Below are 27,442 nucleotides of genomic sequence, written 5' to 3'. Positions count from 1 at the left end.
CACGAGCTTCATGTGGGTACAGGAAGCAGCACCAACGCAGTTGTCGATGTAGCGTAGGAAAAGATGGAGAGTGACAGCAGTGTAGGCTTGGAACATAGACTGTTCCATGTAGCCGACAAAAAGGCAGCCATAGCTGGTACCCATGTGAGTGCTGAGGGCTACCGCTTTTGTTTGAAGGAAGTGGGAGGAGCCGAAGGAGAAATTGTTGAGACCGAGGACCAGTTCTGCTAGATGGAGGAGAGTGGTAGTGGATTCATTGGGTCTGGTGTCCAGAAAGAAACAGAGCTTTGAGGCTCTCCAGATGGCGGACAGAGGTGTATAGGGACTGGACATCCATTGTCAAAATAAGATCCTCAGGGCCAAGGAACTAGAAATCTTTGAAAAGATCAAGAGCGTGTGAAATGTCATGGATGTAGGTAGGAAGGGACTGTACTGGGGGGATAAAACAGAGTCAAGGTATGCAGATACACGTTCAGTGGGGCAGGAACAAGCAGAAACAATGGGTCTACCTGGACAGGCAAGTTTGTAGATCTTGGATAGGAAGTAGAAATGGGAGGTATGGGGTGAAGGAACTATGAGGTTGGTGACCATGGATGGGAGATCCCCAGAGTTAATAAGGTCAGTGATGGTGTGGGAGACAATGGCCTCGTGGTCCTTAGTGGGGTCCTGTTCGAGGGGTAAGTAAGAGGAGGTGTCTGAGAGTTGTTGCCGGGCCTCAGCAAGGTAGAGGTCAGTACGCCAGACTACTACAGCAATCCCCTTATCTGCAGGTTGATCGGTGGAAAGTACATGCTGGTATTTACTGTATCTATATGCCTCAGAATTTTGCATACCTCTGTCAAATCTCCTCAATTTTCTACATTCCAAGGAATAAAGTCCTAATCTATTCAACCTTTCCCTAAAACTCAGGTCCTCAAGTCCCAGCAAAATCCCTGTAAATTTTCTCTGCATTCTTTCAACCTTATTTACATCTCTCCCATGGATGGGTGACCTAGCTGCACACAAAGCTCCAGATTCGGCCACAACATGGTCTGCAACTTCAACATAACGTGCCCACTCCTGTACTCAGTACATTGGTTTATTCAGGCCAGTGTCACCAAAGGTGAGCTTTATTTGTCACATGTACGTACATCAAAACGCACAGTGAAATGTGTCATTTGCGATAACAGCCAACACAGTCAGAGGTGTGTTGGGGTCAGCCTGCAAGTGTTGCCATGCTGCTGGTGCCAACGTACCCTGCTCACAACTTACCCTCCCCCACGCTGGTGCCAACGTACCCTGCTCACAACTCCCCCCCCCATATGTCTTTGGAATGTGGGAGTCAACGGGAGCACCCAGAGGAAACCCGCATTGTCACAGGGAGAACATACAAAATGCCTACAGACAACTGAACTCTGATATTGCATCAGGCACTGTAAAGCATTATGCTATCTGCTATCCTACTGTGCTACAAGCCCTGTCTCTGTCTATGCTGCCCAGAGAAGCTAACAGTTCTGTTTCTGTCAAGTTGCTGTACAGTATTCACAAGCATTTTTACCACTTCCCTTTTTAAGTAATTATGTCTGACGAACAATTGTTCCTTGATTTCAAATTATCAGCTTTTCACTGAGACATTTGTGCGTGATCAGTAATCTAACATTCTTGAGATATTAATAAACCTTTCAGGAGGACTTTTTAAATTTTGACAATTAATAAATTGATTTCCAACACCCTCCTTTGTGCCTTTGGTATGATTCATCAAAGGCCTGGAAACAGAATGAATTTAAAGGTATGGTATGTTCATGAAAATAAAGTTGTGTAATCTTTTGTGGTTTGAGCATGATCAGATTTAAAAGAGTGGTGTGTTTTTACTATTCATTCATGGGATGTGAGTGTCACAGACAAGTTGAAAGGCAAGAGTAAGCTGGTAACATGATTCATTTCATTGTGAGGGACTCCATTTCTCTGGGTTTTTTTAAATTGCTTTGTGTTAGCACATCAGTTAACATAACACTGTTACAACACCAGCGACCCAGGTGAAAATTATGCTGTTGTCTGTAAGAAGTTTACACACTCCCCTGTGACCATATGGGTTTCTGCTGGTGCTCCAATTTCCTCCCAAATTCTAAACATCTACAGCTTAGTAAGTTATTTGGTGATTGGCTGGGCGACATAGACTGATTGAGTTGGAAGGACTTGTTACTGCACTGTATTTCTAAATAAATAAAAATCAACCTAGTGCCAAGCAGGACAGTTTGTGGGTAGGGCTTGTTGTGGCTGGTTCTTTTGAAATCAGCGAGTTGTAGCTGGGCTTGTTGTGTTGTGAGTGCGATTTGTCATGCGTGAGATTGTCACAGATGATGTATGATGTGAGTGCGATTTGTCATGCGTGAGATTGTCACAGATGATGTACGATGTGGGTGCGATTTGTCATGCGTGAGATTGTCACAGATGATGTACGATGTGGGTGCGATTTGTCATGCGTGAGATTGTCACAGATGATGTACGATGTGAGTGCGATTTGTCATGCGTGAGATTGTCACAGGTGATGTACGATGTGGGTGCGATTTGTCATGCGTGAGATTGTCACAGATGATGTACGATGTGGGTGCGATTTATCATGCGTGAGATTGTCACAGGTGATGTACGATGTGAGTGCGATTTGTCATGCGTGAGATTGTCACAGGTGATGTACGATGTGAGTGCGATTTGTCATGCGTGAGATTGTCACAGATGATGTACGATGTGGGTGCGATTTGTCATGCGTGAGATTGTCACAGGTGATGTACGATGTGGGTGCGATTTGTCATGCGTGAGATTGTCACAGGTGATGTATGATGTGAGTGCGATTTGTCATGCGTGAGATTGTCACAGATGATGTACGATGTGGGTGCGATTTGTCATGCGTGAGATTGTCACAGATGATGTACGATGTGGGTGCGATTTGTCATGCGTGAGATTGTCACAGGTGATGTATGATGTGGGTGCGATTTGTCATGCGTGAGATTGTCACAGATGATGTACGATGTGGGTGCGATTTGTCATGCGTGAGATTGTCACAGGTGATGTACGATGTGAGTGCGATTTGTCATGCGTGAGATTGTCACAGATGATGTACGATGTGAGTGCGATTTGTCATGCGTGAGATTGTCACAGGTGATGTACGATGTGGGTGCGATTTGTCATGCGTGAGATTGTCACAGATGATGTACGATGTGGGTGCGATTTGTCATGCGTGAGATTGTCACAGGTGATGTACGATGTGGGTGCGATTTGTCATGCGTGAGATTGTCACAGATGATGTATGATGTGGGTGCGATTTGTCATGCGTGAGATTGTCACAGATGATGTATGATGTGGGTGCGATTTGTCATGCGTGAGATTGTCACAGATGATGTACGATGTGGGTGCGATTTGTCATGCGTGAGATTGTCACAGATGATGTACGATGTGGGTGCGATTTGTCATGCGTGAGATTGTCACAGGTGATGTACGATGTGGGTGCGATTTGTCATGCGTGAGATTGTCACAGGTGATGTATGATGTGAGTGCGATTTGTCATGCGTGAGATTGTCACAGATGATGTATGATGTGGGTGCGATTTGTCATGCGTGAGATTGTCACAGGTGATGTATGATGTGAGTGCGATTTGTCATGCGTGAGATTGTCACAGATGATGTATGATGTGAGTGCGATTTGTCATGCGTGAGATTGTCACAGATGATGTATGATGTGAGTGCGATTTGTCATGCGTGAGATTGTCACAGATGATGTACGATGTGGGTGCGATTTGTCATGCGTGAGATTGTCACAGGTGATGTACGATGTGGGTGCGATTTGTCATGCGTGAGATTGTCACAGGTGATGTATGATGTGAGTGCGATTTGTCATGCGTGAGATTGTCACAGATGATGTATGATGTGAGTGCGATTTGTCATGCGTGAGATTGTCACAGATGATGTATGATGTGAGTGCGATTTGTCATGCGTGAGATTGTCACAGATGATGTACGATGTGGGTGCGATTTGTCATGCGTGAGATTGTCACAGGTGATGTACGATGTGGGTGCGATTTGTCATGCGTGAGATTGTCACAGATGATGTATGATGTGGGTGCGATTTGTCATGCGTGAGATTGTCACAGGTGATGTACGATGTGGGTGCGATTTGTCATGCGTGAGATTGTCACAGATGATGTATGATGTGGGTGCGATTTGTCATGCGTGAGATTGTCACAGGTGATGTACGATGTGGGTGCGATTTGTCATGCGTGAGATTGTCACAGATGATGTACGATGTGGGTGCGATTTATCATGCGTGAGATTGTCACAGGTGATGTACGATGTGGGTGCGATTTGTCATGCGTGAGATTGTCACAGATGATGTACGATGTGGGTGCGATTTGTCATGCGTGAGATTGTCACAGGTGATGTACGATGTGGGTGCGATTTGTCATGCGTGAGATTGTCACAGATGATGTACGATGTGAGTGCGATTTGTCATGCGTGAGATTGTCACAGATGATGTATGATGTGAGTGCGATTTGTCATGCGTGAGATTGTCACAGATGATGTATGATGTGGGTGCGATTTGTCATGCGTGAGATTGTCACAGATGATGTACGATGTGAGTGCGATTTGTCATGCGTGAGATTGTCACAGGTGATGTATGATGTGGGTGCGATTTGTCATGCGTGAGATTGTCACAGATGATGTACGATGTGGGTGCGATTTGTCATGCGTGAGATTGTCACAGGTGATGTACGATGTGGGTGCGATTTGTCATGCGTGAGATTGTCACAGATGATGTACGATGTGGGTGCGATTTGTCATGCGTGAGATTGTCACAGGTGATGTACGATGTGGGTGCGATTTGTCATGCGTGAGATTGTCACAGATGATGTACGATGTGGGTGCGATTTGTCATGCGTGAGATTGTCACAGGTGATGTACGATGTGGGTGCGATTTGTCATGCGTGAGATTGTCACAGGTGATGTATGATGTGGGTGCGATTTGTCATGCGTGAGATTGTCACAGATGATGTATGATGTGAGTGCGATTTGTCATGCGTGAGATTGTCACAGGTGATGTACGATGTGAGTGCGATTTGTCATGCGTGAGATTGTCACAGATGATGTATGATGTGAGTGCGATTTGTCATGCGTGAGATTGTCACAGGTGATGTATGATGTGAGTGCGATTTGTCATGCGTGAGATTGTCACAGGTGATGTACGATGTGGGTGCGATTTGTCATGCGTGAGATTGTCACAGGTGATGTATGATGTGAGTGCGATTTGTCATGCGTGAGATTGTCACAGGTGATGTATGATGTGGGTGCGATTTGTCATGCGTGAGATTGTCACAGGTGATGTATGATGTGAGTTCGATTTGTCATGCGTGAGATTGTCACAGATGATGTACGATGTGAGTGCGATTTGTCATGCGTGAGATTGTCACAGGTGATGTACGATGTGAGTGCGATTTGTCATGCGTGAGATTGTCACAGATGATGTACGATGTGAGTGCGATTTGTCATGCGTGAGATTGTCACAGGTGATGTACGATGTGGGTGCGATTTGTCATGCGTGAGATTGTCACAGATGATGTATGATGTGAGTGCGATTTGTCATGCGTGAGATTGTCACAGGTGATGTACGATGTGGGTGCGATTTGTCATGCGTGAGATTGTCACAGGTGATGTATGATGTGAGTGCGATTTGTCATGCGTGAGATTGTCACAGGTGATGTACGATGTGAGTGCGATTTGTCATGCGTGAGATTGTCACAGGTGATGTATGATGTGAGTGCGATTTGTCATGCGTGAGATTGTCACAGGTGATGTACGATGTGAGTGCGATTTGTCATGCGTGAGATTGTCACAGATGATGTACGATGTGAGTGCGATTTGTCATGCGTGAGATTGTCACAGATGATGTACGATGTGAGTGCGATTTGTCATGCGTGAGATTGTCACAGATGATGTACGATGTGAGTGCGATTTGTCATGCGTGAGATTGTCACAGATGATGTACGATGTGGGTGCGATTTGTCATGCGTGAGATTGTCACAGATGATGTACGATGTGGGTGCGATTTGTCATGCGTGAGATTGTCACAGATGATGTACGATGTGAGTGCGATTTGTCATGCGTGAGATTGTCACAGATGATGTACGATGTGAGTGCGATTTGTCATGCGTGAGATTGTCACAGATGATGTACGATGTGGGTGCGATTTGTCATGCGTGAGATTGTCACAGATGATGTACGATGTGAGTGCGATTTGTCATGCGTGAGATTGTCACAGATGATGTACGATGTGGGTGCGATTTGTCATGCGTGAGATTGTCACAGGTGATGTACGATGTGGGTGCGATTTGTCATGCGTGAGATTGTCACAGATGATGTATGATGTGAGTGCGATTTGTCATGCGTGAGATTGTCACAGGTGATGTACGATGTGGGTGCGATTTGTCATGCGTGAGATTGTCACAGGTGATGTACGATGTGAGTGCGATTTGTCATGCGTGAGATTGTCACAGGTGATGTATGATGTGGGTGCGATTTGTCATGCGTGAGATTGTCACAGATGATGTACGATGTGGGTGCGATTTGTCATGCGTGAGATTGTCACAGATGATGTACGATGTGAGTGCGATTTGTCATGCGTGAGATTGTCACAGGTGATGTACGATGTGGGTGCGATTTGTCATGCGTGAGATTGTCACAGATGATGTATGATGTGAGTGCGATTTGTCATGCGTGAGATTGTCACAGGTGATGTACGATGTGGGTGCGATTTGTCATGCGTGAGATTGTCACAGGTGATGTATGATGTGAGTGCGATTTGTCATGCGTGAGATTGTCACAGGTGATGTACGATGTGAGTGCGATTTGTCATGCGTGAGATTGTCACAGGTGATGTACGATGTGAGTGCGATTTGTCATGCGTGAGATTGTCACAGGTGATGTACGATGTGAGTGCGATTTGTCATGCGTGAGATTGTCACAGATGATGTACGATGTGAGTGCGATTTGTCATGCGTGAGATTGTCACAGATGATGTACGATGTGAGTGCGATTTGTCATGCGTGAGATTGTCACAGATGATGTACGATGTGAGTGCGATTTGTCATGCGTGAGATTGTCACAGATGATGTACGATGTGGGTGCGATTTGTCATGCGTGAGATTGTCACAGATGATGTACGATGTGGGTGCGATTTGTCATGCGTGAGATTGTCACAGATGATGTACGATGTGAGTGCGATTTGTCATGCGTGAGATTGTCACAGATGATGTACGATGTGAGTGCGATTTGTCATGCGTGAGATTGTCACAGATGATGTACGATGTGGGTGCGATTTGTCATGCGTGAGATTGTCACAGATGATGTACGATGTGAGTGCGATTTGTCATGCGTGAGATTGTCACAGATGATGTACGATGTGGGTGCGATTTGTCATGCGTGAGATTGTCACAGATGATGTACGATGTGGGTGCGATTTGTCATGCGTGAGATTGTCACAGGTGATGTACGATGTGGGTGCGATTTGTCATGCGTGAGATTGTCACAGGTGATGTATGATGTGGGTGCGATTTGTCATGCGTGAGATTGTCACAGATGATGTATGATGTGAGTGCGATTTGTCATGCGTGAGATTGTCACAGGTGATGTATGATGTGAGTGCGATTTGTCATGCGTGAGATTGTCACAGATGATGTATGATGTGGGTGCGATTTGTCATGCGTGAGATTGTCACAGATGATGTATGATGTGGGTGCGATTTGTCATGCGTGAGATTGTCACAGGTGATGTACGATGTGAGTGCGATTTGTCATGCGTGAGATTGTCACAGATGATGTACGATGTGAGTGCGATTTGTCATGCGTGAGATTGTCACAGATGATGTACGATGTGAGTGCGATTTGTCATGCGTGAGATTGTCACAGATGATGTATGATGTGAGTGCGATTTGTCATGCGTGAGATTGTCACAGATGATGTACGATGTGAGTGCGATTTGTCATGCGTGAGATTGTCACAGATGATGTACGATGTGAGTGCGATTTGTCATGCGTGAGATTGTCACAGGTGATGTACGATGTGGGTGCGATTTGCTGTGGGTGGACTTGTGGGCAGGAGCTTGATGTGGGTGGGGCCTGTAGCAGACATCCCACCCTGCAAAAACTCATTTCAGGGAGGTAGCACCACTGCCCCCGCAACCCCATATCACCCCCACCCCCCGCCCCCCGGTCGACCTCCAAGGGTGTATGTAATACTTTGTTTAGTGATTTTGTCTAATCTGTAAACCAAGTTGGGTATATGCAGCAAATATGACATTAAAATATGTACTTATATTATATTATATTATATTATTATGTTTATTCTATTACGACCTTAAGCAAGTCTACAGGGAGTTTGGCCTCATCACGTAGGACATCAATAACATAGCTCCTTGGCAGCTAGCCAGCTAGTTTAAATCAGGGGTCCCCAACCTTTTTTGCACCGCGGACCGGTTTAATATTGACAATATTCTTGCAGACCGGCCAACCCGGGGGAGGGGGTGGGTGTTAATCACAACCGGAATATAAGTGATAGGCCAACTATAAGTCACTTGTAAGTGGCTACTCAATTTCGTTTCTAAAGGGATTTATCTAATGAATTTAATATTAAACACACAGCGCATATTTTCCTTGCATGGATGTAGTGATAAGTCAATTATAATAGTGGTCCCAAACCTCTGGGCCGCGAAGAATGCAGTGGTACAGCGGTGGCCAGAACGCACCCAGCACATTTTTAAGAAAAAAGCCGAAATAAACAAGCTAATTGATTAAGTACAGCCCGGCACGTAAATGTCGGCCCAGGTCAGAGACGACGCAATCGGCAATCACCTCTGATCTGGATCGACGTTTACGTGCCGGGCGGCACCTAATTAATTAGCTTGTTTATTTCAGCTTTTTTCTTAAAGATGTGCTGGGTGCGTTCCGACTACTGCTGTATTCTTCGCGGCCCGGAGGGTGGGGACCACTGAATTATAAGTCACTTATAAGTCAATTGCATCATAACATTTTAAGTAACGTTTGGATAGTAAACATACAGCGCATATTTTTCTCCTATGAACATATAAAATCATTGCAACACACCAATATCGCTGAATCAGTGGGAGCCCTGGGCTTGTTTCCCTGCAACAATGCGGTCCCATCGAGGGGTGATGGGAGACAGAGATACACGAACGGGGTTCCTTGTGTCCAGTCTATTCTGCAATTTAGTTTTCATTGCATTCATTGCAGAAAACTCCGCTTCGCAGGGATATGATGGAATTGGAAGCAATGTTTTCAGTGCTTTCGTGGCTGTCTCAGGATATTCAGCCTTGACTTTGATCCAGAATGCCGGCAGAGATGTTATGCCAAACATACTTTTCAGCCCACCGTCATTTGCAAGCTCGAGGAGTTGATCTTTTTCCCACGCTGAAATGGATGATTCACCGGGGACATTCACAAATGGGTCACGGACCCATTCCTTTGCACATCTTGGGTCACTGATGACCTCGCGTGCGTTCAAGTTCAACAGTGCGTGACAGGGAATGAGGAAAGATGCATTTGACTCATATCGTTTCATATCACCAAATCATATTGTTTCCTCGTGGCCCGGTGGATGGGGACCACTCTTAGCACGAATAGAGACCAATCAGGATGCTCTCTCTTCCTCTCCCTCTCAAAAAAATCTATTTCTGGGATATTGTGTATAATTTCGAGGCATCAGGGAGCCACTATCAATATGCGGGAGACTCGCGGAACTTCCGGGAGAGGTGGGATGTCTGCTGTAGACAAGGCCTGTTGTGAGGCAGTGCTTGTTGTGAGTTAATTGTGGTTGGGATGGTGTTGTGGGTCACTTGTGAGATGCTGCTGGCCTGGGAATTCATCTTTAGAGATCAGGTTCTCAGACTGGGAACACCAGAAGGGAAATTGGATATGTTTTTGGATATGGACAGGATAGGAAAACTCACTTTTAAATATGGGTTTTCCATTCCAGACAGTACAGATGGCGATGGTACAACGTTTCACTGTGGCACAGACATAAGAACTGCTGTCTCTCAGCACAAGCCGCATTTAGTCCTGACCTCAGGTGCTGTCTGTGTGGGGTTTGTACTTTCTCCGTGGGCTTCAAGAAAAGGGTTAGGACCGAACATAAAGGAGTACAGCATACTCTCCCACTGTCAAGCATCATCTCCATATCCATGTGAGGTGTTGCCACCAGCGTATAGAGGCATGCACCAGCAGAATATTCCCAGCCTTGTGGGCTGTGACCAGAATCCCTAGCGAATAGCCATAGATCATTAAAGCATGTTGTGAATTGATTGATGGGAGCATCCTCCTCAAAGGGTGGAGAGGCACCAGATTTTCTTGTTAATGATTCAGATGCTTAAGCCAGAGGTATCCTCTGTCTATTGACTGTCCTGAGAGATGCTAGTAGTGATGTTTATTATAAGACCATAAAGCAGAATTAGGCTGATGGAAACACCTTCTGCATGTGCACTCTATCTAGGCCTTTCAATATTCCCTCTTCATTCTTCTAAACTCCAGTGAGTACAGGGCCAAAGCCTTCAAATGCTCCTCATACATTAACTTTTGCGTTCCTGGGATCAATCTTGTAACCTCCAATACAATTCAATATTCTATGCCTCAATAATGTAGGTTTGTTGACTGATAATTTTGCCCTTGAATTTTTGGCAAAGAGATCACTGTAATTAGAATATTTGTGTTTGAGATGTACTCTATAAATGGAGAACACACATTTTGTCTCCTCCTTGTTGACTCCCAGCAATTACATGGTATTAAGCTTTTTACACTCCTAGGTCTGAAATTTGCATTTGCAGATTACAGTACTAGTCTTTTTCACATACCTAACTGGTAATAAAGGAGACACAGGTGACTGCAGATGTTAGAATTTGGAGAAACCACGATCTGCTGGATAACCTCAGTGGGTTGAGCAGCATCTATGGGGTAGAAGGAATTGTCATGGTTTGGAGTCAGAACCCTGCATCAGTCATGATGTAAGGTTTGGCAGGTCCTTTCCTCCCACATGCTCTGGTACTGGAGGAGTGTGGAAGAAGGTAGCACAAGAAAATTTCATTCGAATCGTATAACAGGTTTTATGCATGTAGTTTACTGTAAGAATTGCTAAGACCCTGTGCAAACAAACATTCTGACATCCCAATACTCATTCAGGTGCGTTAACAAGTCTCCAGAACGCACATTTACACCATGAGTGTGTGACATCTTGAGATGTCCAATAGAAATCCAGACAAGAACTGAACAGGCTGGAAACACTCACCAGGTCAGTAGCATTTGTGGAAAGTTCAAGTTCATGTTTAATTGTCATTCAGTCATACGCATCAATACACCTAAACAAAGCAGTGCTCCGTTGGGGCCAAGGTGCACAACACAGATCAGCAGTCACGTACAGCATGTAGAGCACATGGAATTATGACCAGAAAACATACAGTTACAAAAATAAACAATTATAATATACTCCAAGTCCCTGAGTGTCATGGCCTGTAAATTGATGGTGGATGCATATTGTCTGGAGCCATGTTTCTGCAACAGCATGCTGCAGCAGTTCTTCATATCGTGCAGTCTAGCTGCAGAAGAAGACAATTGGGCTTGTCTTCCACTGAGCAAACACTGGAGGGCAGCTCAGATGGCTGGGGCAGCCTCCAGCTCACTGTGGCATCTGCCAGCTCTGGCATCTTTCTCGTCAGTGAAAGAAACCAAGTTAATGTTTCAGATCCAAAATGAAAGTGTGAATAAGATGCCTCCTGTAGTTAAATAGGGTTACTTTGAGAGGTCTTGTATAAGGACCACCATCCATGACCATGAGGGAGAGAGAGAAGTTGGAGGAAATAAGATCAGCATATTTAAAATAATCATTATAATCCTAAGGATTTAGTTCCCTCTGATTTATGAGTTAATATCCTGTTCAGTTGAAGGGATTTTGATTGTGGGCAGTAAATTCCAGACTATTTACAACATGCAGTCTAAGTTCCCATTTCCCCTGAGGTGGGGGTAGTCTGCATAGTGCTGTGTAAGAAGATTTCTGCTCATTTCCCGCTCTCTTCTTAAACACTGAGGGTGAGCGTGTACCTCCTTCTTCACCCCACATTCCCTTTCTTGTTCGCAGGCGAATGGGTCACTTGTCAGGGAATGAGGATGGAGGTGGGATGGACATTAATCTGCTGTCAGGAACTGAGTGCTGCTTTCGTTGGCTCCCTTTAAACAGCCATGAAAATTCAGTGGGAAGCTTAAAGAGAACCTTTCTATCTCCCACATCTTCAGCAACCATTACACAAACAGGAGAAAGTCTGCTGATGCTGCAAATCCGAGCAACACACACAAAATGCTGGAGGAACTCAGCAGGCCAGACAGCATCTGTGGAAAAAGTAAAGTCGATGTCTCGGGCCAAAACCCTTCAGCAGGATGAGAGAAAAAAAGCTGAGGGGTAGATTTGAAAGGTGGGTGGGGGGTGAAACACCGGGCCATAGGTGAAACTTGGAGGGGGAGGGATGAAGCAAAGAGCTAGGAAGTTGATTGGTGAAAGAGACAGAAGGCTATGGGAGAAGGAAAAGTGGAGGCAGGGTGGGGAGAGAGGAGCACCAGAGGGAGGCAATGGGTGGGCAAGGAGATAAGGTGAGGGAGGGAAAAGGGGATGGGAGATAGTGAATGTGGCCACCCATTTTAATTCCACTTCCCATTCAACCATTCAGGGCCCCAAACAGTCCTTCCAGGTATAGCGTCACTTCACCTGTGAGTCTGTTGGGGCCATATACTGTGTTCGGTGCTCCCGGTGTGGCCTCCTTAATATGGTGAGACCTGATGTAGTTTGGGAGACCAGTTCGCCGAGCATCCATGTTCCGTCCACCAGAAAGAGTGGGATCTCCCAGTGGCCACCCATTTTAATTCCACTTTCCACTCCCATTCCAATATTTCTATCCATGGCCTCCTCTACTGACAGGATAAGGCCGCACTTAGGTTGGAGGAACACCTTGTATTCCATTTGGGTAGCCTCCAACCTGATGGCATGAACATTGATTTCTGAAACTTCCAGTAATGCCTCCCACCCACCTCCTCTCCTTCACTATTTCCCATCTTCTTTTCCCTCCCTCATCTTGTCTCCTTGGCCACCCATCCAGCGTTCCTTCCCACCCCCCCCCACCTTTTCTTTCTTCCATGGCCTTGTGTCTCTTTCACCAATCAACCTCCCAGCTCTTTACCTCATCCCTCCCCCTCCAAATTTCACCTATCACCTGTGTTTCTCTCTGCCCTCACCCCACCTTTTAAATCTACTCCTCAGCTTTTCTTCTGCAGTCCTGCTGAAGGGTTTCGGCCTGAAACACCGACTGTACTTTTTTTACATAGACGCTGCCTTGTCTGCTGAGTTCCTCCAGCATGTTGTGTGTTTAGCAATTATTACTTGTACAAGATTTGAATTTTATCCAAATCTGATTCTCTGCTGTTCCCGTTTCTAATACGTAGAGACCAACAGCACTTTTGCTTTCTGGTTGGCTGTTTTGAGTGCTGTTAGCCACATTTCAACCATTCTGGAGAAATGATGAACATTTCACTGGGTTATAAGCTCTGTCTGGTTAAACTTTGACAAACTTCTATAGATGCACAGTGGCCAGCCTATCACAGGCAAGCCTTTCTCACCATCGAGCACATTTACATGGAGCGCTGCCACAAAAAAGTGACATTTTCTCACCTGCACTGTTGGCAGGAGGTATGGAAGCCTTCAGTCACCACTACTCTCAACTGATTCTACGACCTACAGACTTGCTTTCGGGGCTCTTTACAACTCTTGTTCTCAGTATTATTTTTTATTTGCATAGTTTGTCTTCTTTTGCAATGTGGTTGTTTGTCAAGTCATTTTTTATATTTAGTTTTTGTACTTTTTCCCTTTAAGTGCCTGCCTGAAATGAATCTCAAGGTAGTATATGGCAACATATATACTTTGATAATAAATTTATTTTGAACTTTGAATTGGTTCATCTTTACCAATTAGTACCAGTTTATATGAGGTGTGAATGTGACAGTCATGCTGCTGATGGGGAAGATGAATTAATGAGTTTTGGTTTGATAATATAACTGAAACCTTGCACATACTTGGAGATGTTTTAACAGGCATCATTCCCCTCTTACCCTCCAGACGGACTCTCGTACAATAACAGAATGGTGGAGCTGACTCGATGGGTTGAATGGACTAATTCTGCTCTAATATCTTATGGTCTATAAACACCAACTCAGCCTGAATCTGCAATCTTCTCCCACCATCTTGAGTAGAAACTGCTTTTAGCAGAAAGAAAGTACCCAGGGATGGTAGTTCTAAAAGTGAAAGCTCAGTCATTTTTCAAGTTCATGATGCTAGTACAGAACCCAACTATTGGCTTCACCTGCTGGCCAATTGTATATGGATTTTCATTTCATTTATCTTAAAATGATTCATAATCTCATTAATGCGCTGCAATTTCATGGTCCCAAGCTGTGCATTCATTCAGGAAGAGAATTGGGTTTCATATCACTGGCATATGGTGCAAAATTTGTTTTGCAGCAGCAGTTCATTGCCATCCATAACAATAAAACTATAAATTACAGTAAGAAATGTATTTAATAAAAAGAAAATTAATTAAGGAAAAAATATTGATAATGTTTCTGGGTTTATGGTCTATTCAGAACTTTGATGTCAGAAGGAAAGAAGCTCTTGAAACATTGAGTGTGTGTCTTCAGGTTCTTGTACCTCCTCCTTGATATTAGCAATGAAAAGGGGACATGTCCTGGGTATTAATGTGGAAACTATCACTGACCAGGTAGAAATACACAGTAGGCTTGGAAATGTGTCATCTGACAGACCTATTCCATGGTTTTTAATTAAATCATGGGAGACCCAGCATTTATTGCCCATCTCCTAACTATCTGAGAAACAGCAGCAATCAGAGACACCTTCTTGAAAGGCTTCTGCAGATCTGGATTTTGTGGTACCCTGACAAAGGTCTGAAATTTTGTAAAGTCAAAATAAAAAACAAAATGATTAAAAATCACTGCATTTTGAATCTGCATCATTCGGCCCAAATGGATAACATAATACAAGCACATGCAATTGACACTATTTAAAATCTGTTCACTTCAAGCACAGTGTAGTACCTAGTAGCCACACAAGTGCGCACTGTTTGAAACTGTTTGGCAACAGTCTCCTGTCCCAATTAAGTGGCATAGTGTCCCAAAGAAGTGAAGGGAATCTCAGCTATTTTCTCAATTAGTTTTTATTCTTTAAGAGTTCTCCCAAATAGGCAGCTGCTTGTACTAACCGATGGCCCAATTAACCAGAATGCACTGGTGATACTTCTGTAACAGCAGGCAGAAGCTTTCAATTACGGCCCAAAATGTTGACTGTCTTTTTCCTTCCATAGATACTGTCTGACCTGTTGAGTTCTTCTACCATTCTGTGTGTTGTTTTCAATTACTAGTCCAGTACTATCATTCTACCATGCCTCTAAGAGTTCTTTTAAAATGCAGTTTTTAGAACCTCTGTGCTCAGCTAACTTGCTTAGAATAGATACAGTGTACCTCATCAATTGATATGGGAGAGGAAGTGAAAACATCATCCAGGTTTTCAGTAAATAGTTATAAACTATTTATCAAAGTGATTTTGATAGTTTACCAAATATTTCAGATTTACTTGTTGATGTACTGGGAGTAAACAGACCAAAATAATGTGCTGCACGTAGTCAATATTCATCGGCATTTGAGCTCTGAGGGATGGACCATCCCTGCCACTTTAGTGTTGCAGTTAGCATGACACTCGGGAGTTCAGAGTTCATCTCTGGCGCATCTGTAAGCCGGTCTGTATGTTCCTTTCCGTGTGCACGTGGGTTTCCTCCGAGTGCTCTGGTTTCCTCTCACAATCTAAAGACGTACCGATTAATTGGTCATTATAAATGGTCCCATGATTAGGCTGGGGTTAAATCTGGGGTTGTTGGCGGGAAGGGCTTATTCAGCATTATATCTCTAAATAAATATAGAAAGGTCATGGCTCTTAGCCACCTCCACAATAATGTCACTGATGTTCTCTTTTACAGGGAACGACACTCAGACACCGACAATGAAAATAGCTTCCAATACTTCAACTGGTGTCAACAAAACTTCTCCCAAAGAACAAGACACTCGCAATGGGCCGGGTCGGAAATGGATAATACCCACCAATGCCCAAATGCCAAATCAGACTGTAGACTCCAAGATGGCTACTGGCAATCATTCCGATAAAATCAGCTCCTATTTCGAACTCTGCTCCACACTGGACAGGGACTGTGCGTCTAATAAAACGTTCACCCAGTGGAAACACATGAAACAGACTTTGGGATTTGCTTGGGAAATGCACATTTATGGAGCAGGAGTACTATTTGTTATCCTCATGGTGATATCACTAATTAATTTGATTGGCTCTCCAATTTTGTGCATTCCAGACCTCCATTACCTCATGGCAGCTAATACCATGCTATTTGCATTGGCCTTCTTAAGAGCAGTGTACTTGTTCCTTGATCCGTATGGCAGCAAGCTCAAACTTCCCCTGATAAGTGGTTTGATGCTGTATAACATCACATTTCCCCTCCTTGTCACTACTTTTGGCATCCTCACACTGCTGTTACTGAAGATGGGGGGTCTTCAGATGCTCCCTTCAAAATTCCAGAACCCCACCACCCTGTCCATGATTGCTGCTGTCCATTTCATTGTGTTGATAAGTGGGGATCTTCTTTATCTCCTGGTGAACCCTGCTGTGAACGTGGTCCTGCATGTCTTTTCTGTCTCGTGGGCTTCTTTTCTGATCACTGCCTTCTTCCTCAGCTACCGCAAGCTCCAGAGTCATCCTGAAGCCACTGTGCAGCAGATTCAGAAGCCAGTCATTGGTAATGAGGAATCAATCGAGCAACGGAATCATGGAAGAACATTAAAGCAGCTTTTACTCTCCACAAAGGTGATGGCCATTAGTGCTGTTTTTGGGTTTCTTTGTTGTGCTCTTCATGTCTATGCCACGCTTTGGAATTATGGACTATTGGGAGAAAAGGGCCAGTTCTATTGGGCATGGTGGTTCGTTCAGTTTTGGTATCGGAGTTTTGAGATTGCAATGTCCTTTGCCATGAGTTTTGTGGCCTCGTATGCCTTCTGCCAGCAACACGCAAGGCCTGACCACACCTGCTGGAGGAAGATTGTTCAATATTTCCACCAGTATAGGAAAAATGAGGTGCCAGAGTATCCAAACAATTGCTTTGACTGGTCTTCTGGGACCCAGGACAGGATAACGGGCAATGATATCTGCAAGAACCTTCTACATAACCGGCCTGAGACCATGCCTCTTAAAACAATTAATGGAACTAATCAAGAGAAGCCTGCCAAGAGTTACTATAGCAACAATGGTTCAATCATCTCGCTGGATCACAGGCCCAAAATTCCAGTCCTGGGACCCAAATCTCACAATCTGTTGATGGGCCGCTCATTTACCAGTATCTGCATTGAGAAAGAGGCTTCTGTGTCTCTCAACGAGTTTGATCTACGTCCGCCTTCACCCATCAACCTCAGCCGAAGCATCGATGAAGCACTTTTCAGAGAACACATAGTCAGAGACAGCCTGTTTAATGATTCTGGTCTCCAGTGTCCCAGCCACATGACCATAGAAGACTCCCGCTCTTCTTTGAGAGTGCACAAGGTGTCTGATCAGGGTGATGTTACAGTGGTTCCGTTTGATCTTAGGCGTCGCAATAGTGACCCCGACTATTTGCACAGTGCGGCCAAGAGCAGCTCGCTAAGCAACAACCAAACAGATACGTCAAAGCATTCGGTCCAGGATATGGACAGCAATCAAGCTTCCAGCAGGCTGCACAGGTCAGCATCAGGAAGTTCCGTGGATAGTATTTCCAGGACATCCTTTGGAATCCACTGGTACACATGGACACGTGAGCGTTCTTCAGAGGAGAGTGCCCCATCTGCTGATCCAGCCAGTGAGAGTCTTCTCTCTCAAGACAATCCTGAGGTAAAATCCAATACTGAAGACTTTGATCTTGAAGCAAGAAAGAGCTTCATAGACGTCAGGGTGATTGATGATGTCAGTCTTTCCAGTGACACAATTGAACTTTAATACTCGGATGGAGATGTGATTTCTTTAATAATGTGGGAGGAAAGGAGCAGATCTGCTTGAGGAATAAGGTAACTGGTATTATCAGTAATAAAAGGCTTATGGTTACCATCACTGGCTGAAAGAAGTGCAGGGAGGAGCAGCCAAGAATTGAAATTTTGACTAAAATTTCAATGTGTGGCTGTGAATCCGATTACTTACATGTTGGCACCAAATCTTCTTCTCTGATTTATTAATGTACTATCTTACAAAACTCATCTCACCTCAATTATAGTTCATCCTGACAATGAACAGTGTGATATTTACACTCCAATGAGCTGGGGTGAGAATAATACCAATCTAAAAACACACTGAAACTACATTATTTACCAGGTGTTCTTTTGTGAGTTGGAAACCAAACCAATAATGATCATGCTCTGCAAATTAAATATTGTGCACTTTATCAATTTGGCAGAGAGATCAATATACCAGATTTCCTATAGACACAGTGATATTGCCCTGGGAACACACCAGGAGACCAGCCCATTTACCAACGGTCACCTTACTTAAATATTCCGTAGTACAGGCCTCACCATCGATGCTCTCCCTGAAGAATTTCTTTTTGAAGAGCAAGGATATGTGCTAAAACACAAGTCAGGTAGAGACGGAGGCACTCTAGTTTTCCATAGCCAGATGGCGAGAGATAGAAAGCGAATGAATGGCAGAAAGAAATGACAGTAGCTTTACACAAACTGGAATTGGAATCCATTCCATTTTCAATTGTCAGATTTCAGAAACAAATGGAAACAGCTACAGATATTTTCTTCAAAGCAATTAAATATTTATTTGATGGAATCACCCAGTTTACAATCCAGCATTTACTCAGCTTTCTTGTATTTACTTGTAATTAATTTTCTCACAGAAAATCTGAAATGACTCTTCTAAAGCCTGTTTCCACAGATGAATATGAGTTGCAAATGTAAGTCATTTGTGTTTTACATATGCCATGAATTATTTTCAGTTTCCATCCGTCATTTTTAACCTTGAATGGACAGGATGACTCCTCACAAATTCCTGCCTTCGTTTTTAAAAAAAGTCAGTGGAAAACAGCTTCTCATCCTGTGTCTTGTCAATAATTTTAGCAAGTTTTCCCTTGCTTATTCACATCCAGCTTCAACCAGGACCTAATGTGCCAGGATATAATATACTGTGAAGAGATTGAGAAAGTCCGTGGGTTAAGGAAGCAGAATGAGGACTGAGCAGGAAAAGAAAGAACATCAGAAGCCAACCACAGACATTTATCCAATAGTTTTATTTGCCCAGAGTGAGCTCACACATGTTAGATCATGTAACTTGGGCCATTATTGAGTGCATCATATGGATTCCGTTCCATTTAGCCATTTCATTTATTTATTTTGAGAACTGGCTCCTTCCGGCCCCTCAAGCTGCACTGCGTAGCAACCCCTGATTAAACCCTAGCCAAGTGACAATTTGCCAATTAACCTACTAACAGACACATCTTTGGACTGTGGGAAGAAACTGGAGAAAATCCACATGTTCCACGGGAAGGACTTCTTATAGATGGCATCGGAATTGAACTCCAAACGCCACCGCCCCGAGCTGTAATAGTGTCACGCTACCATTATATTTTGGGATTCATTTTGTTTCAGCACGAGATGAAAAATGTTGGACACAGAATTCAAACTGGCCAACTATTGGATTATGGGATGTGAGCTCTCGTAAGGAATTCATTGGCTTTGTTCAAGATCAGTCAGATTCCCTGCTACAACCTGTTCCAGCTAACTACCTCTCTACATCTGTGACTAGATTGATAACAATTAGCTCCAAGCACAGGAAACGTCTCTGTTGCTCTCCTCAGTCCCCCTACAAAATACAGACAATCATGCTGAAGAGACAATCATCTAAAAGCATTGCTGCATCATTTGAGCATCAGTGTATAATAACACAAATGTGACATTTAAAAAAAATGGAAATAGAGTATAAGTGCATTGCTGAAGAATCCATTAGATCAATGGATAGAGACAATCATATTCATGGCTTCAAATGCCATTCACAGAGGGAGAGCTAGTGAGAGGATGTGTCCAGGAAATACCTGCAGGAGCTGATAAATAAACCCACTGCTTCTCAGGTTTCTTCAAAGAAGATTGAAGACTTTTCTCCAGTCTTCCCTTTGAAAATGAACATAGGTGGAAGACTTAAGTGAGGACAGCATAGCAAACCTTTATTAGTAACCAGGACTTATTTTTCAAATATACCTTCACAGTTTTAAACAAAAATGATGTTTGCAAGAATCCCAATCTCTGGGAAAAAGTTAGTTACAGTATTTTCAAAACAGCAATATCATAGCTTGCAACTATGGCCTTGTAAAAATGCTGCTTACCATTTGCTTCCCTTTGAAGCACAGTGTTACAGTATATTTAATATGATCACATGGCTCCATCTTTTACATACACCACTGCAGCAAAATGGATGGTTTATTGGAGAAGCAACTCCTTTTCTAGAGGCTCCCTTGAACAGACCTCTTCGCAAAGAAAATAAACACGCACTAACTAAAGCTCAACACCTTCTCCATGCAGAGAGTTGTTTGCTGACTCTGACTTTCACAGCTGCAGTATACATGCCAGTAATACCATGCCAGCATCTGCAGTTGGAAGTGAAGAATGACATCGGCCGCAGAAACTGGTTCCATTTATCTGTCTGTGATGCAAGAGGGATTAGTTGTCATTCAGGGAGGTGGTGGTGTGTGTGCATGGAAGGAAGTGCATGAATATGCATAACTGTACGGGGAACAATGGGTGCATGGTTTTGAATCAACAGGATAGACAGCATTTATGAAGAGATAATCAAAATTAATGTCTATTTCTCTCAGGAACAGGTGGTGGTGCAGTGATGCAACAGATAATAGCACACACCTGTAAGTTAAAATCTGACCTCCTGTGCTGTCCGTTTGGGGTTTGCATGTTCTCCCTGTAACCATGCAGTCCAGTTCACCGGTTTCCAGAAACTCCATGGCTATTCTAGTCTCCTCTCACTTCTCAAAGGCAGGCTGGTATATTAACTGGCTGCTGTTAATTGCCCCTGTGGCTGTAGATGAGTGGCAGGAGAATCAGGGAAGTTGGTGGGGATGAGAGAGGGAATAGATTACAGGGATAGAAGGGAGGGAGTCCTCTGATTTGATGGGAATTGTAACAAAAATTGCTGAGCTGAAATGTCAAATCCATTCGTATATTCTCATGAACAATTGGCATGATAAGTTTATTAAGAATTGATAGTGTTAATAGATAAAATGCGTAAGTATCCTGATGTTTCTCCCTCCATAGATGCTGTCTGCCTTGCTGGATATTTGCAACGTTCACTGCTTTATTTTGGATTCACAGTATGTTCCTTTTGAATTAACAGGGAGACTGATGTTGGTAATGGGGTGCGACTGTTTGACTTGATAGGGTGGTGATAACAGAAGTGACATGCATTTTAAGGTGAAAGTAATGGTAATAGAGAGAACATGCATGCACAAAGCCATTAAGTTTGGGGTTGTTTGTGTTCGGAAGACGAGGAAGGAAGCAGCTCCTTGCAATATCTTTTTGGAACTGCAGGTCATCTTTAACACGGCCTTGTCCTTAAGCCCATCACCATAGGCTGCCAGTAGCGGCTCAACAGAGGCTTCTGCACTGGACCAGTTTTTCAAGTCATTCCCAGATATAGCCCACTGTATGATCCTTCCTCTCCCAGGGATGAGGCCTTTGGAGCTTCTGTTGGTGTTTCTGCTGCTCTGGCTTTTTATGGGATGGGTTTGCTAGCCGCATGCCCAAACCTCCTCCTTTCACAGACGGGTTTGGGCTGTCCACGGTGGAGTTTTGACATATCCTTGCAAGATTAATAATATTTTGTGATATTCAAATGTCTAAAATTTAGAACTGTACCTAACAACGGCCTCTGAGTTAGCTACTACTGTTGAGTACTATTGTTTATGAATATTTCTTCTGTATTCTCTCACAAGCATCCTTACAATTGGCATGCTAAGTTTATTAAGGCTTAATAGTGTCAATAGATAAAGTATTTCAGTGTCTTGATATTTAAACCAGCAAGCAATTATTTGAAGTCTATTGAAGAGATTCATCAAGATGATAGATGAGAAATGTCAGACACAAATCAATAATGTCATTGTCTCTTAGCATAAGTCCTTTTTTTAAAAAAATAACACCATTTACTTATGGAGCCTGCCCTTTTCCAGTTCCTTTTCCAAAAGGATAATGTTTACATTGAAAGAAAGGCCACCATTTTAACTTCATTATTCCTATTACAGCCTTTTGGCTAAACTGATCAAGCAGACCTTAATCTCCTGTGGCTCTCAATTGCATAAAATACTGCAGGTAAATTAAAGGTGCAGTATCTTTCTGTTTCCTTTTCTTTAAGCTTAATGCTCACAGATCTGATGGATGGATGTTGCTAGTAGCTCCCAATATGGGTGGAAAGCAACTACTAAAGCAAGGCTGCCAATGTGTTAGTTATTGTGAACAAACCTCAGTCATAGACTAGGAGCCACATGACTGCCAATACGGATAATATTGACATTGAAATTGAACTTCCAGACTCGTCTAGAGATGTGATCTGGACCCCAGAAACTCCATTAAAGAGGGATTATTGACTTGGAATTGTCTACAGTGTTTAATTTTACTATTTTCATGCCTTTCTGATGGCATTACTGTGTGTGGCATTCAGTGCGATACACTTTGTACAGCGGTCATTGTCAAAATCTCCTGTAATGATTCTGTATTGCCTTTGTTGTTTTATAGCAAATTTACAAGACAGTAAAAGTATACTTTTTTACGTTTTGTTCACAAAATAAATGTTTTTGCTGGTTGTGCAGCCTCTTTCTCCTTCTAATATGCAGATTATAATAGATGTGAATGTGCTGTTCTAAAATGGATGAGGTGTGTATCTCCTGCTATCTACAATGGCTTGCACTTGTAGGGTGTCTCTCCATTCAGGCTGAAATTTCTAAGGTGCTCATTAGTTTCCCAGCTGGCAAACTTTCTCTACCTGTTGGGGTTATGCTACTACCACCCCTCTTGGGTAAACTGACAGGATCAATCAGTGAAAACTTCAGTTTTGCAAGGTGGGAATTGTTTCACTTTTCATAAGATGTAGGAGTGGGGGTAGGCCACCTGACCCAGTCAGCCAGCTGAACCTGCTCTGCCATTTAATAAAATCATGGCTGATCTGCTTGTAGATTCACTGCACTTTCTGCCTTTTCCCTAGAACACTTAATTCCCAATGCAAAAAAAAGAGGTATTCTCTTCTCCCTGCTTCCCTGCTATTCACTGCTTCCCTGGCAAGAGAATTCCATACCACTCTCTAGGAAAAGCAGCTTCTCCTTAGCTCCATCCTAAAGCTATTCTCCTGAATCTTGAGGCTATGCCCCCTAGTTCTGGTCTTACCTGCCAGTGGGAACAATTTTCCTGCCTCTATCTTATCCATTCCTTTCATAGTTTTATATATTTCTATAAGATCTCTTCTCATTCTTCTGAATTCCAGTGTGCATAACTCAATCAACTAGACAACTCAATCTCTCCCCATAAGCTAACCTCCTCATCTCCAGAATCTACCTTGTGAACCTCTTTTGTGGTTGCCCGTGAGAAAATGAACCTCAGGGTTGTACATAGTTACAATCCAGATGAAGGGTCTTGACCTGAAACATCGACAGTCCATTTTGCTCCATAGACAATATCTGACCCACTAAGTTCCTCCAGTGCCTTTGTCTGTTGCTCCACATTTTCTGATCTTGATTCCTATTCAGAGAGACGAATGTATGTAGATTTTTCTCTGGTTTTTGAATTTCTCTTCAATCAGAAAGCACAGCTGCACTTCTTTCAATTACACTGGTAAGTTGGCTCAACCCATCTCAAGGTGTGGATCAGACACAGATGAATACCGTTAAAGAAAGAAGCATTAGGACCAGGTGCCTAATTGTTTGACCTTTAAACATGTAGAGGTGGACAGTGGTGCAGCCAATGGTGTTCCAATGACCTGAGTTCAATCCAAACCTCCTGATGCTGTTCATGTGGAGTTTGCATGTTCTTCCTGTGACTCTGTGGGTTTTCCCAGGTGCTCTGCTTTCCTACAAATACCCTGAAGATGTGCAGTCTGCCGGGGTAAGTGGCTGCTGTAAATTATCTTCATATGTAGGAGAGTGGTAAAATTCAGGGGGAGGGCAATGAGAATGAGGTGAGAATAAAAATGGGATTAGAGTTCATGGGTGCTTGATGGTTCATGTGAACTTTATGATCTGAAGAGCCATCTCCCCTGCTGTGTGAAGCAATGACTCGCTGAGGAGAGAGGTGCAAAAGCAGTTAATTAATAGTGTGTTGTGGGCATGCTGTGATGGCAGCAGAAGTGTGGTGACATTTGTGGGCCACCCCAGCATACCTTCGCTGATTTGGTTTGACACAAACAATACATTTCACTGTATGTCTCGATGTAGATGTTGACAAATAAAGCTAATCTTTCATCAGAGAAATTGTGGAGTGGCATTCAGAAATGGAGTCCAGCTGGATGAGGCAGTGCAAACTCATCCAAACAATCTGAAGCAGACAAGGGTTTCAGGAGGAGACAATGCTGACGAGCAAGAAGGGACTGATGAACCTGGGAATTCCTTGAAAGTGGCATCTTCCATTCTCACCCTCTATTTCGGGTCATAAATAGAGCTTTCGGCATAATGACCTTCCTAAATCAGGGCACTGCAGGAGCTGGGATTTTGTGTGAAGGTTGTATAAGATGTGGCCAGATTTGGAGCACTATGTGCAGTTCCTGTCACCTATGCATAGGAAAGATATCAATAAGCTTGAAGGAGTTCAGGGAAATTTTACAAGGATGTTGCTGGAACTTGAGCAGCTGAGTTACAGGGAAAGATTGAATGGGTTCGGACTTTATTCCCTGGAGCACAGGAGAATGAGGGAACATCTTATAGAGGTATACAAAACTACGAAGGGTATCAGTAGAATGAATGCATACAGGCTTTTTCTCCTGAGGTTGGGTGAGAGTAGAACTGCAGGTCAGAGGTTTATGGTAAAAGGTGAAATACTTAAGGAAAAATTAAAGGGCAGTTTCTTCAATCAGATGGTGGTGTGAACTGTCAGTAGAAGAGATAGAAGCGAGGTGATCTGTAACAGTTAAGAGAAGTTTGGATAGGTACATAAATGAGGGAGGATAGATTAGACTAGGCAGAAGACCAGAGCGGCACAGACTAGGTGAGCCAATAGGCCTGTTTCTGTGCTGTGGTACGATATGACTCTCTGAGATGTTTGCTGCTGACAGAAATGATTGCATTTCTGCTGATGCCTACAATAATATGAGGCCTGCAGGGAAATGTTTAACATTTGATAACCACATCTGTGGAGAGGTAAGCCTGAGGCCTCCAGTGCAGCAGTTAAGTACCAGGATTGAGGAAACAAACATGGCAAGTATCCTCTGATTTTGAGCAATTCACACAGCTGAAGTATTGTTCCCTCAGGAAAAGACTTCAGACAAAAAACCCAAAAGAAATAATCATTGGAATTGAAGTCTGATCTTTATGCTCTTTCAAATTCATTCTTTTACTACAAAGTGAAGAGCAGACTGAATAAAATAGTACATAGAGAAAATTCTCACCCATACTCTTCAAAAATAAAAATGGAGAATACTGTTGGAAATAATTAGAAGGTCTGGCAGCATCTATGAAGAGAAACAGAATCAATGTTTCTGGTCAATGACCCTTTACCAGAACTTATCTCAGAATTGCAGCATCTGCAGCTTTTGGCTTTTCAATACATGTCAGAAACTGTCCATTGTTAGACGAAGGTTATTTGGTGCAGATGATTATTTGAAAACAGGACCTGCTAAGAAAGAGAGACTTGCATTTATGCATTCCCAAACCATTTTTAAGTCATAGCAGTATTGAATTTCGTAATCTGGAATGGAGGGAAAGGGAAATGTTGCCAATAAGATGAAGGAAAGAGGGGTTTGTCCCCTCCTTGAATGGCATTTTATGTTCTGTATGCACCTTCTCTTTTCTCTGCCTGCAGTCTTCAATCCTTCTCTTAATTCCCCACTCAGTGGCCACTTTATTAAGTACACCTGTACAGCCCCTCATTACCACAAATATCTAATCGGCCAATCATGTGGCAGCAACTCAGTGCATAAAAGCGTGCAGACGGAAGCATGCACATTGGTATCACTGAGTAGTATTGGAAAGGAGGCCATAGTTGGGAGCTTAAAATCAGATGATGTACTTGCATTTAAAGGACAGGCAGGAAGGCATAGACGGTGGTGTAGCTCTGTTGGTAAGAGATGGAATTACATCTTTAGAAAGAGGTGACAGAGGGTCAGAGAATGTTGAATCTTTGTGGGTGGAGTTAAGAAATGGCAAGGGTAGAAAATATGGGAATCAAATATGTAGGCCTCCAAATAGTAGCCAAGATGTGGGGTTGAGATTGCAAAGGGAGCTGGAAAAGGCATGTAATAAGGGTAATGACACAATTGTAATGGGGTACTTCAATATGCAAGGGGATTGGGAAAATCAGGTTAGTGTCGGATCACAATAGAGGGAAATTGTTGAATGCCTACACAATGGCTTTTTAGAGCAGCTTGTGCTCAAGCCTACTCGGGGAAAAGCTATCTTAGATTGGGTGTTATGTAATAACCCAGATCTTATTAGGGAGCTTAATGTAAAGGAACCCTTAGGAGACAGTGATCATAATATGATTGAATTCATGCTGCAATTTGAGAGGGAGAAGCATAACTCACATGTACCAGTATCGCACTGGAATAAAGGGAATTACAGAGGCATGAGAGAGGAGCTTACCCAGGTAGTTTGGAGGAGGATACTGGTGGGGATGACAACAGGACAGAGATGGCTGAAGTTTGTGGAAGTGGTACATAAGGCACAGTATAGATATGTCCCACAGAAGAAGTTGTTCTCAAATGGCAGGTGTAGGCAAGCGTGGCTGACAAAGGAAGTTAAAGACTGCATAAAAACCAAGGAAAGGGCATATAAGGTAGCAAAAGTGATTGGGAAGTTGGATGATTGGGAAGCTTTAAAATCCAACAAAAGGCAGCTAAAAAGCTATAAGAAGGGAAAAGAGGAAACATGAGGGAAGACTAGCCAATAATATAAAGCAGATACCAAAAGCTTTTTTTCAGTCATATAAAGAGTAAAAGGGAGGTGAGAATTGATACTAGACAACTGGAAGATGATGCTGGTGAGGTAGTAATGGGGACAAAGAAATGGCAGATGAACTCAGTCAGTACT

At 43.3% G+C, this 27,442-nt stretch overlaps 1 protein-coding gene across 1 annotated transcript in view; it reads left to right on the top strand.

Moving 5' to 3' along the window:
- Nucleotides 1-22,935, top strand: part of LOC140211243 (uncharacterized) — a 104,458-nt gene extending 81,523 nt beyond the window's left edge. Inside the window, exon 4 of the mRNA XM_072280887.1 lies at nt 16,109-22,935. Within this exon, the coding sequence (XP_072136988.1) occupies nt 16,109-18,159 (2,051 nt within the window). The 3' untranslated portion in view covers nt 18,160-22,935. The remainder of the gene's footprint in view (nt 1-16,108) is intronic.
- The last annotated feature ends 4,507 nt before the right edge of the window (nt 22,936-27,442 follow it).

This window comes from Mobula birostris, chromosome 16 (assembly GCF_030028105.1).
Source record: "Mobula birostris isolate sMobBir1 chromosome 16, sMobBir1.hap1, whole genome shotgun sequence".
In the NCBI taxonomy this organism is placed as follows: Eukaryota; Metazoa; Chordata; class Chondrichthyes; order Myliobatiformes; family Myliobatidae; genus Mobula; species Mobula birostris.
Note: the sequence above shows the minus strand (reverse complement) of the source record. Positions and strands in the feature narration are given on the sequence as shown.